Consider the following 12,687-nt stretch of genomic DNA (forward strand, 5'->3'; position numbering starts at 1 on the left):
ATGGATGGCAGAAGAGCCAGAGAGAAGTATGGACCTTTGGATTGCAGTGATGGACTTTATTGATAGGAATGTTTGAGGACATTAAATCAGTTCCAGCTGGAGTCTATGGGGTATTTGTAAGTGGTCCTGCAGGGAGAGAACAGAAGGGGCTTGCTGCAAAAGGAACTCTGGCCACATGGAACCCCACAGGCAGCAGCAGCCCTGTTTTGTGCCCCCAGTAACTCAAACATAGAACTACACTGAGACCCGACTTTAGGCAACCATCATGAAGCAGTTGCGTAGTAGGTTCCATCTAACTAACAAACATTAACTATACTGGAAATCTTGGGGCAAAGCTTAGTGATTGCGTAGCACAGGGAGGAGCAACTATGGAGGTTCCTTGTATTTTGTATTAACTCGTGGGTTTAACCAAGGCAGTGTTACTTTCTTATTAAGATTTTGAAAAATCTGTCTGTTCTCTGAAAACTGTTTGGTTTTTCCTCCCCTTTGATCGATAATGGGTGAAATAGTTTAATTTTTTTTCCCATTCTGTTTCAGATCCATTTTTCCCCCTCTCATTTTTGGTGAACAGTTGGTTTCCTGGAATGCTCGATGACCTCTTTCAGTCAGTGTTTCTGTGTGCATTGCTGCTGTTCTGGCTCTGTGTCTACCATGGGATACGAGTGCAGGTAAGTAGAGGACAGTCACTCAGTACATGCTGCACAGAGATTGGCATTAATTCAGTTTTGTATTATGTAGTTTTAATATTTCTCCCTAATTTATGTGATATACTTTTTTTCCAAGCTGTTGACAAAATTAAATCATGCCTAATATGTAAGTGTTCATAAAGTTTATTCTATACACAGTGTAATGTGACTTTTTATTGTATCCATATGTTAAATTCATTCTTCCAATATATTTCAGATCTCCTGTTTTTTGTATATTCTAGTTCATCATTTAATGGATTCACAGAGTGATAATACTGTTGTGAAAGCCTGATGTAGGGTTTTAACGTTTGTGTTATAACTTAACTATGTGATTTGTGGTTTGTTTTTTCTGTGTTTTGTGACTCCTGCTAGGGAAGAAATAGGGCTCTCTGTTATAGAGCATGGTTTCTCCACCTTTTTGATACCAAGACCAGCTTGCTGCCTTCCTTTAAACTCTGTGAGGGAGATTGCTGGTGACCAGCATAGAGAATACTATCAAGTTACTTTTTAAGCTAAAATGACTAGCAGTGAAATACTGAGCTGTTCTTGCACAGTCTTACTGGAAGTTCACACCTCTTGGTTGTTATTCTAAACTAGTTGCAGAGCAGCACTGCAGTAGATTCCACTTGGTTCATATTTGGAAGGATATTATTTTACAACCATACATTTTATAATAAAAATTCAAGAGACCTTCAAATTCTGGAGAACAGTTTTATGGAAAGAATTGTATCCCACAGCTGCAGCATCAATGAAGTACATCAAATGTTGTAATAAAATCCTCACATACCGTTCTCCTTCAAGAAATTCAGTCCTAAATTTGATTAATTTTTTTTTTAATGAGCGTCATCAGCATGGAAGTATATCCTCTGGAATGGTGGCTAAAGCATTAAGGGTTGTACAAATGATTAGCATATCTGTAACATAAATGCCTTGCAATGCCAGGTATAAAAGTCCCATCAAATACCAGGTCTTTCTGGTGACTTTGTAAGTAAGAAATGGGTATAATTATTTCCTGTATATGTAAACAGTCTTGTTTTTCTTAGCAATTGGCTGAACACGAAGTAGGATTAAGTGAACTTGTAGGCACTAAAGTTTTACATTTTGTTTTAGAGTGCAGTTAAGTAACAAAAAAAAATCTACATTTGTAAATTGCACTTTCATGATAAAGTATTGCATTATTTTACTTTTATGAGGTGAATTAAATATTGATAGTAAAAAATAATATAAAGTTAGCAATGTTCATTTTGTAGTCTGTTGTAAATGACCAATATATTTGAAAAGATAGAAAAACAGTCAAAAGTATTTAATAAATGTCAGTTGTTTAGGCCATGTAATTAAAATGATTACCTTTTAAGCTAAACACGAGTTAACTGTGATTAATCAGCAGCCCTAATTATAACATAGTTTTTATATACTCTAGTGAACTTTGGATCTTAGAAAATAAATACGAGATGCTGGGCTTTTTTTAAAAAGCACTTTGGAAGTGTACCCAAAGTATGGCTCTTCCTATTTTAATATGTTGAGAACCACCATTCTCTCACATTCAAATGTTCTTAACCTGTCTTTTCTTGTCCTAACAGGGAGAAAGAAAATGCTTAACTTTCTATTTTCCCAAATTCTTTATCGTTGGGCTTCTGTGGTTGTCCTGTGTTACATTAGGAATATGGCAAACGTAAGTAATTTCCCTTTGTACTATGTTTTAGTGAGGAAAATCTTTTCAGGGAAGAGAAAGGGCTTTATAGTTAGTGATGTCTGTCTGTCTCTGGTATTTTGATGTGATCCAGAAATGAATAAATTGAATTACACCAGTTTTTTCAGATCTTCCCATTTTGTAAGCTGAGATTAACTCTCTCTAATTGCTGCCCTAATTACATACAACTACGTAAGTTCCATAGCCAGTGTGTAATGGTTCCCTATAATATATACTTTGATGTTTTATTCAGATTAGAACAGTATTCAAAACAGAAGAGTTGCCTTTCCAAGAGATGGGGAAAGGGAAAGATCTTACTCTTGGGATATTTTATTCCATTTCATTATGCCAAGTGCTGTGCCCTCTTAGACCATGCTGAATACTTATTTCGTATCTCAGCATTTACATTCTACACGAATTTGTACACTGTCCTACTCACCTCAAGCTGTTATTTAGCTAAGTTTAATTTTTCCTCTTGTATCAGAACCTCTGACTTGTGAAAAATTTTTGTTATTTTTTTCTTAATTCTTTCCGATCTGATAAGCTAACATAAAGATAGAAGCATTCTCCTCTCAGACAACTACCCCACTGTTTGTGGTGATATGACTTTCTAAAGTACGTTACCCATAATTGTGTCCTCCTTAAATTTTGGGGCAAGGGGAGTAAATAGTGGGGTGGGTAAGGTTAAAAACTATGCAACTTGAAGAATATGCTTTTGAAATCAGAGACTGCCCTTCTGCCTGATTAGAAGAGCATACTTGATAATAAGTGATGGGTCTGATCCTACATTTTTTCATTACCACAGACAAACTCAGTGATGATAAAATAAATCAGTGAAACCCAAATTTTGTAGGCAATTACTAGGTGTTAAAATAGCAAAAAATAAACACAGAAAATTAATAAAGAATAGTTTAAAAATCAGTCCCCACATATATAAGTAGAATAAACTGTTCTGGCATTCAACTGGTATAAATCATCTCAATTTAAAATCAATGGAGCTACCAGTTTACATCAGTGAAGATCAGGTCCAGTATCCTAGGGATGTAAGCGACTAGTCAAGTAGTTAACTACCCGATAAGCATAAGCGTATGACAGCTGATTCCCAGCTTGTATCCCTTCCCCTGCTGTGCCTCTGCCTTTTAAATGTAGTAAGAGCCTGGAGGCTGGCAGCTCTTACTACATTTAAAAGGCAGATGTGCAGAGTCTGGGACTGAGAATGAGCTGGGCCCCTGATAGTGCCTGGCCCCCTGCTGCACCTCTGCCTCCCCTGCCCCCCCCTCCCCACCCCAGTGGAGATGATGCTGGGGGAAACTGGCTTTTAAGCTGGCTCCCCCAGCACTGTCTCCTACTTCCCTCTCCCCCTTGCTGCCTGGCGGCTCTTACTACATTTAAAAGGCAGAGTCGCAGTGGGGTTAGCTCCTGGGGCCCTGCAGTTTCCCCCCTTATTGACTAATCGAGTAGTCGATGGAAATTCCATTGACTTCTCAATTAGCTGATTAAATGAAATTTAACATCCCTACAGTATCCATAATCTCTGTATAACTTCAACATGTTTAGAATTCCTACAGTGTTTTTTGTCAATGCATATTTGTAGCTTAACCTGACCTTATTAGAACTGTGATTACTTCATGATTTTTTTTTTATCTTTTCCAGTGTTAATGAACTACATGATCCAACATACCAGTACAGAGTTGACACAGGTAATTTTCAGGTAAGTTTGACTCAAACTTTTTTGACACTTCCATATGGATTCTATATGTCTACTAAGGTAGCACTGGGGAAGAGGTGAGTGGAAAATACCTGGCAGATACTTAGTATTACATTATATTATATATTGTTCTTCAGGCTGAAATGAAACTATTTTTTTGCAGTGAAACTTTAAAGAGCATCAAGTGTTGAAAGGAAGATCTGATGATAAAAATATATTTTCACTGAAATGGTTCAGATTTTTTTTGTTTGGCTAATGCAAGTGTATTTTAAAATGGACCTGAATGTTTATGGAAAGATACTCCCTCTATTGCATATTCTATAGTGGAGACATAGAATGGTTCCTTTTGGATGAAGGAGTATGTGTCTGTAGGCCCACTTCACTGTTAAGAAAGGTATAGTGTGCATTCTGAACTGTCACTCCAGTGAAGATAGTTTGAAATGCCAGCAGCTACTCAGTTGCAATCACCAAGGGCCTCTTGGATCTTATCAGAAATAAATTCATTGCCTTTCAGAAAGCCAAAAAAGAGTTTCTCTTCGTTCTTCATATCCTCAATTCTCAGAACATTTGGTTTTCTCAGCAAATCTCCACTTTCTATTCTGCAGGAGAAATAAGTTTCTGTGTAGCTTCCTGCAGCATCTCACAGTTGAGTGGCCATTTTTAGAAAACTGATATTTGAAAAAGTGGTTTCCTCTAGTGCAACACCTCCTTTCCCCCTATACCATCCCAAAATTGACACACTCTCACCACTGGCAGTTCTGGTACAGACCAGGGAGTATTGTGCTTTCATCCTCCAGCCTAATTGTCCCAAAGAAACAGATCATGCTTTTGGAGATGGTGGTTTCTGTCTCTGGAAAAGAAGAAAAATTAGAATAATTCTTGTTCAGTAAAACTGTATTACATTTTTGTTTCTATTATAGGGAATGAAAATCTTCTTCCTTATGGTGGCAACAGTGTATATCTTGTACCTTTTGTTCCTGATAGTGAGGGCGTGTTCAGAACTTCGTAACATGCCTTATGTTGGTAAGCAGTACTTTCTTCTTGTTTCTTTCAAATCCTCCAGTGATGCCTAAATATTTGAGGAAGAGGGGTGTAAGCTCTCAAATAACTGACAATTGTTCTTACTCTTTTCAGATCTCAGGTTAAAATTCTTGACTGCATTGACCTTTGTAGTGCTTGTCATTAGGTAAGACTTCTTTAAAGTGTATATTCTCTGCATTGTAATATTTATTGCTTTGTAAAACTTTCTTAAAGAAAAGTTCTTGGCAATCAAGTTCAGAATGGATTATCCATTTACAGCTTTCTCTGGGTTCATTATTAAAAATTCCACCATACCCAAGGTACACTTTAAAATCTTGCACACTACTAGCACTTACCAAATAATAGATTACACCACTCGGTTCCATAATCAATAGCTCTTAGTGTACTTTTTTAAAAAATGCCTATTGATATTTTTCCAGAACAGTGCTGTGGGTCTTGAAAAGTGCATGGCCCTCTGTTTATAAAAATAAAGCACCTTTAAAAATGTTCTGTTGCTGTCCAGGCAGACTGTCTGAGTCAGATTTAATAATTTGTTTCCCAGAACAGTAGAGCTCAGGAAGGTTGTGGCCAGAAGGCTTTCAAACTATACGATCCCTTTCTTTTGAAAGACTGCCATTAAATTCTGCCCTTAGCCCAGAAAAGCCAGTGGGGCACCAACAATGCCTGTTTTTAAGGGATGAAGAGAGTTTAGTTAGTTTAGACTCTGGGGCATGTGGTTTCTATAATAGGGGAAGAACGGAAAGAACGTTAACCCAAAATGAAGACATCCCACTCCAACCAATTTAATGCCTTGAAACAATAAGGGGGAAATGAGATTGGGGATCTGGCAGTGATGGTATTGGCTAAGTAGAATGATGAGTGACTAAAAACCTGCTCTGTATGCCTGCATTGAAAAAAAATTGTGCTGATCATCTGGAAGAGCTGAGTAGCCTATTAAAGCTCCAACTTCTACTGTGATTGTGGAGTCCCACACCTGCTGCTGTCTATGACATGAAAATTATTTGCCTTTCAGAAAGTTAGATTGACTTTTATGTTGCTCTTTAGAGGGCAGCCCTAAAATGTTGCAAAAGAGAAATGTGTGTGTGAGCCATAAGCCTGTGGGATTGTTCCATTCCACAGGTGATGGTGTCATTATGAATGGTGTTTGAAAGGAAGGGTATAAACTTAAGTGTTACATCTCTAGAATATTTTTATCAAAAGGAAAATTATTTCACTCTGGTACAGACTAAGTAAATACGATTTTACAAGCATCAGCAGTTAAGGTGACTGACCCTGTTTTGGGACAAATTTGATGTTAGACATTGGAAAGAGATGATATTAACTCTGATTAAATCTGAGGCAGCCAGTGGCTATATATTGCTCACAGATTTCTATACTGTTGCTTGTGGCTATATTTATCTTCATAATTGAGGTGCAGATCTCAGAGGTGAGAAGACAAGCATCAGTCTGTGAGGATCATCAGATCAAGATGGAACATTTCACATTGGGACTTATAATATCCATGAGGCATGCCTCCATGTTAAAGATGGAGACAGCTGCAATCTATTTCAATGTTACATAAATTAGGTTAAAAAAATTGGGTCTTGGCAAGCTGTCAGTGCAGCCCACATTGTGGTTGCCCCTATAATTCAATTATTTCTAAAGCAGGATTGTGATCTCTGTCTATAGGGATTGTTTGACTAATCTGTTCTCTGGTGAGCACTTCTTGCTCTGTAACCTTCTTTCATGAGGTATTTCAAACACTACTCTCCACTACTTCCACCATCACCGATCAGGCTATAGTTATGGACATGTATCTACCAGAGCTGTTTGGAAGGCAGCATTCACCTTCTGTGGAGTTTCATGTGCTTCCTGACAAAATGTGAAATTCAGGGGTGGGGGGTCAGTTGCCAATGTTTTTTTTCTAAGCTAGGTTCTAATATGCACTCCCCAACGCTGTAGGTCAAATCACTGCTGACTTGTGAATTCTGCTTCATGGGAGACTGAGGAGAAATTTAGGTAAATTTGCCCATTCTTTAACTGAATGACTGCATTTTAATTTAAAAAAACATTCTCTGAATTAGGAGTTGGAAATCAAATGTCTCTTAGAATAAGCAGCTGTATAGTCTAAGACAATTTGCCATTTTTTCTTGTAACTTTGTTTTTACTCTCCATCATATATTGTTACAGTTTGGTACATATAAACCACAATGTCTGTCTTGTCTCCCACAGCATTGTTATACTTTATCTACGCTTTGGATCACAAGTTCTACAGGACAACTTTGTAGCTGAGCTGTCAACTCATTATCAAAATTATATCCTTTCATTGTGGCTTCCAGCCATTGAGAAGTGTTGTTAACTTGTTTCAGTTAAGTGAATGTACAGAGACCATGACTCAGGAGTTACACCTTTCCCTGCTCATTCAGCAGTTCAGATCCAACCCAGGATGCATGTTATTTTCTGATGATTATTCATGATGGCTGCCAAATGAATGTGCTGGTTTCAGACCAGCTCTCTGAGTAGCTGTCCACATCACAGAATCCACAGCTGTAATTGGCACACTTGTCCCTGGGGGATTTAAATCCCTTGTTGGGAAAGTGAGGGAGAAGCCTGGCTCCGCCACTGCCTAGAGTGGCGGCTAGCTCTGTACTACTGCAGGTGTGTTGTCTCTGGTGCCCAGGGGAGGTGTGAGCAGTATCATGGTGCAACTGGACATTGTCCAGGCATAGCTTGCTACAGTTCTAGCTCTTCACAATTTTGGGGAAATCTTCCTTTGTGATACAGCTCCTCTGATGTCATGACAGCTGGAGTACTATTGTAGACCTGTCACTAGCATCTTTACAACTGTTTTGTTTAGACCCATTCAATACAGGTCTAAATAACAGAGAGAGGACATGTCAGGGCACAGCTGGATGGGGGAGATGGAAGCAAAATCAATTTACTCTAGTCTTCCACCAATGGGAAATAGTCCCAAAACTGCCAGTTTAGAAGCAGCATTTGCACAGTACTAATTGGATAATCAAGCAGGTAGATCCATCTCCTTCGTTATAAAATATTCTTCTTCTTTGAGAAGTGTCCTTGGGTGCTCCACTCTAGGTGTTTGTGTACCCTTGTGCCTCAAATTGGAGAATTATGGTAGCATTACCCTCGGTAGGTTGTACATGCAGGGCAGCCTGCACACGCTGTTTGGAGCTGCTATCCCGCATGCGCAGCCAGCTGACCCCTTAGTTCCTTCCCTACTACCGTTGGCTTGGTTCGGAACTTAGCAGTCACCCTTGCAATCTTTCTAAAAACAGCTAATTTACTTCTTATCCTTTATTTTCCTCATTTTTATTTACTTCGTTAGTTGTTTTCTTTAAAAAAAAATTGTTGTCACCTTGTGGCTTGTCTGCCCTCTTAGACGTGCCTGGCTCCCCAGGCTTCAAATCTGTCTGACTTACAGACTTTTCACTCCCATATCAGACATACGCTCCCAGAGTGTCTGCTCCCTGAGTGAGGCACATATTACTCAGAAGTGCCCGCACTACAGAACACTCACCACAAGGACAGGAAGGACAGGGAGTTCCAACTCAAACTGTTGCTCATGGAGAAGTCTCGTCATTCGACCTGGAACATAGGCCGCTGCCTAGGTAACGCCATCTCGAGTGGCAGTGTCAGAAAAGGCAGCTCCCTCAGGGTTGAGCTCCACAGATTGCTTCAGCTGCTATTTCCAGAAAGCGTTCCCATTCTTCGTCTTGGGGTAATTCTCCCTCAAAAAAGCTCCCTCTGGCAAAAAAAAAATCAGCCCTGGTACTGGAGGCACCTAAAGCATCAGACTGGGAGGCACCAGGTATATCTGGCACTGAGACTACACAAGGAGCAAAAGACTTAGCACAGGTCAGCTGGACGGCAGCTTTCCAATTTAAGCCTAAATCGGCTCTGTAGGTACGGACAAAACTTCACACTGCCTCTCCTCTGAGCATCTCAATGCTGCCACCTACTGTACCTATTCATCAAAGCAAGCAGCTGGCATTGTCAGTGCAGACACATCTACCAGCTGTTCCCCTGGTACTTATGTTGGTACCAATCCTCTTCGTACCACAACACCACCAGTAATGAAGACTTGGCAGTCACCTCAGTGCCTGGAACACTGCTGTCCGGTACTGACGGCAACCCAACTACCTTCTAGTTCAGCCTTTCCACTATGCTTGCAGGGTTAGCTCCTCCCTCTCTTCAGGTTTAAATACTCCACACCACTCATCACCTAGACCAATGCAGCAACCTCCTCAGTGGCAATCCCCTCAGTGGTGTGCCTGCATCTATACCAATACCACTTAACTAGCCTTACTGTGACTCCTGAGCTACATTAAAGAGCCCAGCACCCTCAAACCCATTCAATAACCAGCTCCAGCTCATAGATAACAGGCTTCTCCAGTTCCCTCAGCCATCCCATCAGTAGTTGACCCAGTGAAAGATGCAAAGGTCTTGGAGGATGAGCCTATGATTGAGTCTCCAGCACCTGCACACACATCCTCCTCCTCACCAGATGACCTGTCGTCTTTCCAAAACTTCATGCAAACAGCAAAGGGACTGAGAGTACTGAGCAGAGACCACTCTGCATACATTGGATGCCTGCAGAGCAATTGCTTTTTATATACACAGAACTAAAACATTCTGTAAATCTCAAAGACTTTTCTTCTCTTCTGCAATGAGATCTCAAGGCCAGACAGTCTCTAAGCAAAGGTTATCCAAATGGATCTCCAAACACATCTATCTATCTTATTGTTTCACTAACCAAGAACCTACAGCAGTCGTGTGCATGTTCCATGAGAGCAATGGCTGCATCAACAGCCTTCCTGAAAAATGTCCCCCTAACTGACATTTGTAGGGCAGCTACCTGGGCTTTGCTATACACCTTCACCAAGCACTATGCGTTAGACACTCAGCCTCTGGTGCACATTTCAGACATACTGTACTGTCCACTATTCAGACATAGACTCCAAAGCCCCCTTCTCCAAGCACAAGTACTGCTCCATAGTCACCTAAAGTGGAACACCCACAGCAACACTCCTTGAAGAAGAGAAGGTTACTCACTTATGCAGTAACTGAGGTTCTTCAAGTTGATTGTCGCAGTGGGTGCTCCACGACCCACCCTCCTTCCCTCTGCTTCATAATGACCTTGATTTTCTGTATCAGAGAAGGAGCCAAGGAGTCAGTTGGCTGTGCATGTGGGATAGTTGCTCCAAACGGCACATGCAGGATGCACTACATGCACAACCTACCAAGGCACAGGGGCACACAAACACCTAAAGTGGAGTACCCACTGAGACAACCATCTCGAAAAACCTCAGTTACTGCACAGGATGAGTAACCTTCTCCTCTTTGAGAGAGATGTCCCTGTGGGTGCTCCTCTGTAGGTGTCAGTGCGCCCCTGTGACATTAATTGGGATCTTTTAAAGCAATGTCCTCATGTGCCATGCCGGTGTGGTGCTTGGTTTGTGCACCTTCAGTTTCCAGATGTCATCAGCCCGTGTCTATTTTGGAGGCAGGATTGGAACTTGTAACCACTAGAGTGCAGAATTCAAACCACTAGGGTACAGTTCTGGTCACACAGCCAGCTTCAGAATCTAGAGAGCACTGCCGTATATCAGCTAGAAAATGATTTCTGACTTTAACTGTAACTAGTGGAAACTAAACCAGAGAGCTTTAATGGGGTACCTTATAAACAAGTTCAACAGCCTCACCATGTCTTACTGTTCTCTCTCATTGCAGTCTCTTCTCACTCCCACTCAGTTAACTTAAATCTATGACAATGCCAGAGTAAACATCAGCATCCCAACACTTTTAACAGTACCCAGTTAATACCCTTCATACTTAGAAAGTACTGAGAAAAAGTCATCAAGCTTTCTCAAACACATTGTTGCAGTGCAGGGATAATCTTGCCTAATGTTTGGTTTATTTCAATGTTAATATGTACTGAGCTGAATTGTGTCATATCCTTGACTGTTATTACCAGCAGAATTCTTATCATTCTATGGTTTATTGAACTTTTATCTCTACACTTTAGCCTTTGTGTATTCCCCATCAAAGAACGCACTGTATGGTAAGTGACATACTGTAAAATTTGTCAGGTAGCTGCTGTGACCTGGCATGCCAATAGAGTTTATCAGATTTTCACATGTTGGCTGTTTCATTAGCACATGGTTTTGTTCCGTGTGTATGAGCAGCTTAAAGTGTCTTCGCATATCCAGTAATAATAGAAGCATATGTTGATTGAATCCATGAAAATGTTACATTCTTGCATGTGCCCCTTAATGTTGTATAGCTTTTATACCGGGAGGGCCTTATGTATTGAGGCAGAGCAGTTTCTCACTAAACTGGTTTGGGAACTGAGATGAATGGAGCTGCTTCAGGAATCCCATACTTCCATTATAGGAGATGCATTTGGCTGGCTGGGAACAAATATTTAATCTCTAGCTGGGTTAGAGGAATTAAAAAGCATGCAGACAGTATTGGATTTTGTGGCAAACCATTAAGCATCAGATTTTATTCTGTAACTTTACTGACATTGGCGGAGTTGTTAGTTTACACTAGGGATATACTTAGCCCCAAGACTTGACGAGCCTATTTCTGGAAACTTGGGGAGGTAGTATTGTAGATAGCCAGTAGAAAGAGAGAGTGCATCCTTCCGTTACAGCAGTACATTCCTCCTCCCTACGTGAAAGTGAAAAATACCTTTCCTAAGTTATAACCCTTTAGATAGGCATTAATTACCAAACAATCGTTAGATTTCATTACTTTAGTCATAAAATATGGAAAGGGGGCTGAAACATATCAAATCAGCCTATATTTTTCAACCAGATTCTTCACTTGTGTGTTCCAAAATATCAGGTATAACTAATGGGGACAGGTGACATTGTACCAGGGAAGAAATTATTATGCTAATACAATATAGAGTATGCTGCTTCCTGGAGATTTTTGAAAAAGGGTGTCATTTTCAGCTGTTGTGAATACTGACATACTGTCAGAAGGGAGTTGAAGAATTTAAATCAAAGCTTTGTATCCCTTGCCATGAAAAAACTCCAGGTTGGGTCTCAGTTACAACTTCTTTGGAAACTACAAAGTCTTGCATTTCAAACTTTTAGATTAGACTTTTATCCAGAATTGAGGTCAGACAAAACTTTTTGGCTAAATGAAACCATATTGTATATTTTCCAGAGTCACAGTTGAAAGACAATCCTGCTTTTTCTATGCTGAATGATTCAGATGATGATGTGATATATGGGTAAGTATCACTATTGTGAAAAATCTCTTGTCATTCAGGGTTGCTGTATTTAATATAAAAAATTTTAAGAGCCCGGTAGGTTGTTCTTAATTGAAATCCAAAGATGCTGACTGCAGAATGTAAGACAACTATAGCTTCAGTCTTCTATTTTTGGGTCAGTTTATTCCAGAATGACTAGTGAGGCTTCACAGTATCTTGTCTTCTTTCTATTGGCTTAAAAAGGAATTGCCATAATACTGATACTAAAAGGTAAATTTCAATTAATTAGGTAATGGAATAGTCAATGCAGTTTGTAAAGGTGAAAGCACTGTGCCGAGCA

At 40.0% G+C, this 12,687-nt stretch overlaps 1 protein-coding gene across 3 annotated transcripts in view; it reads left to right on the forward strand.

The window, feature by feature from the left end:
* TMEM181 (transmembrane protein 181) overlaps positions 1-12,687 on the forward strand; it is a 67,908-nt gene that overhangs the window by 48,280 nt on the left and 6,941 nt on the right. For all 3 annotated transcript variants that reach the window (XM_025180656.3, XM_075924548.2, XM_075924549.2), the window contains exons 9-16: positions 538-668; positions 2,267-2,358; positions 4,030-4,087; positions 5,005-5,107; positions 5,219-5,270; positions 7,337-7,419; positions 11,097-11,186; positions 12,302-12,368. In XM_025180656.3, coding sequence (XP_025036441.1) covers positions 538-668; positions 2,267-2,358; positions 4,030-4,087; positions 5,005-5,107; positions 5,219-5,270; positions 7,337-7,419; positions 11,097-11,186; positions 12,302-12,368 — 676 coding nt within the window. The remainder of the gene's footprint in view (positions 1-537; positions 669-2,266; positions 2,359-4,029; positions 4,088-5,004; positions 5,108-5,218; positions 5,271-7,336; positions 7,420-11,096; positions 11,187-12,301; positions 12,369-12,687) is intronic.

The sequence above is a fragment of the Pelodiscus sinensis genome, chromosome 3 (genome assembly GCF_052426305.1).
Source record: "Pelodiscus sinensis isolate ZL-2025 chromosome 3, ASM5242630v1, whole genome shotgun sequence".
Taxonomy (NCBI): Eukaryota; Metazoa; Chordata; order Testudines; family Trionychidae; genus Pelodiscus; species Pelodiscus sinensis.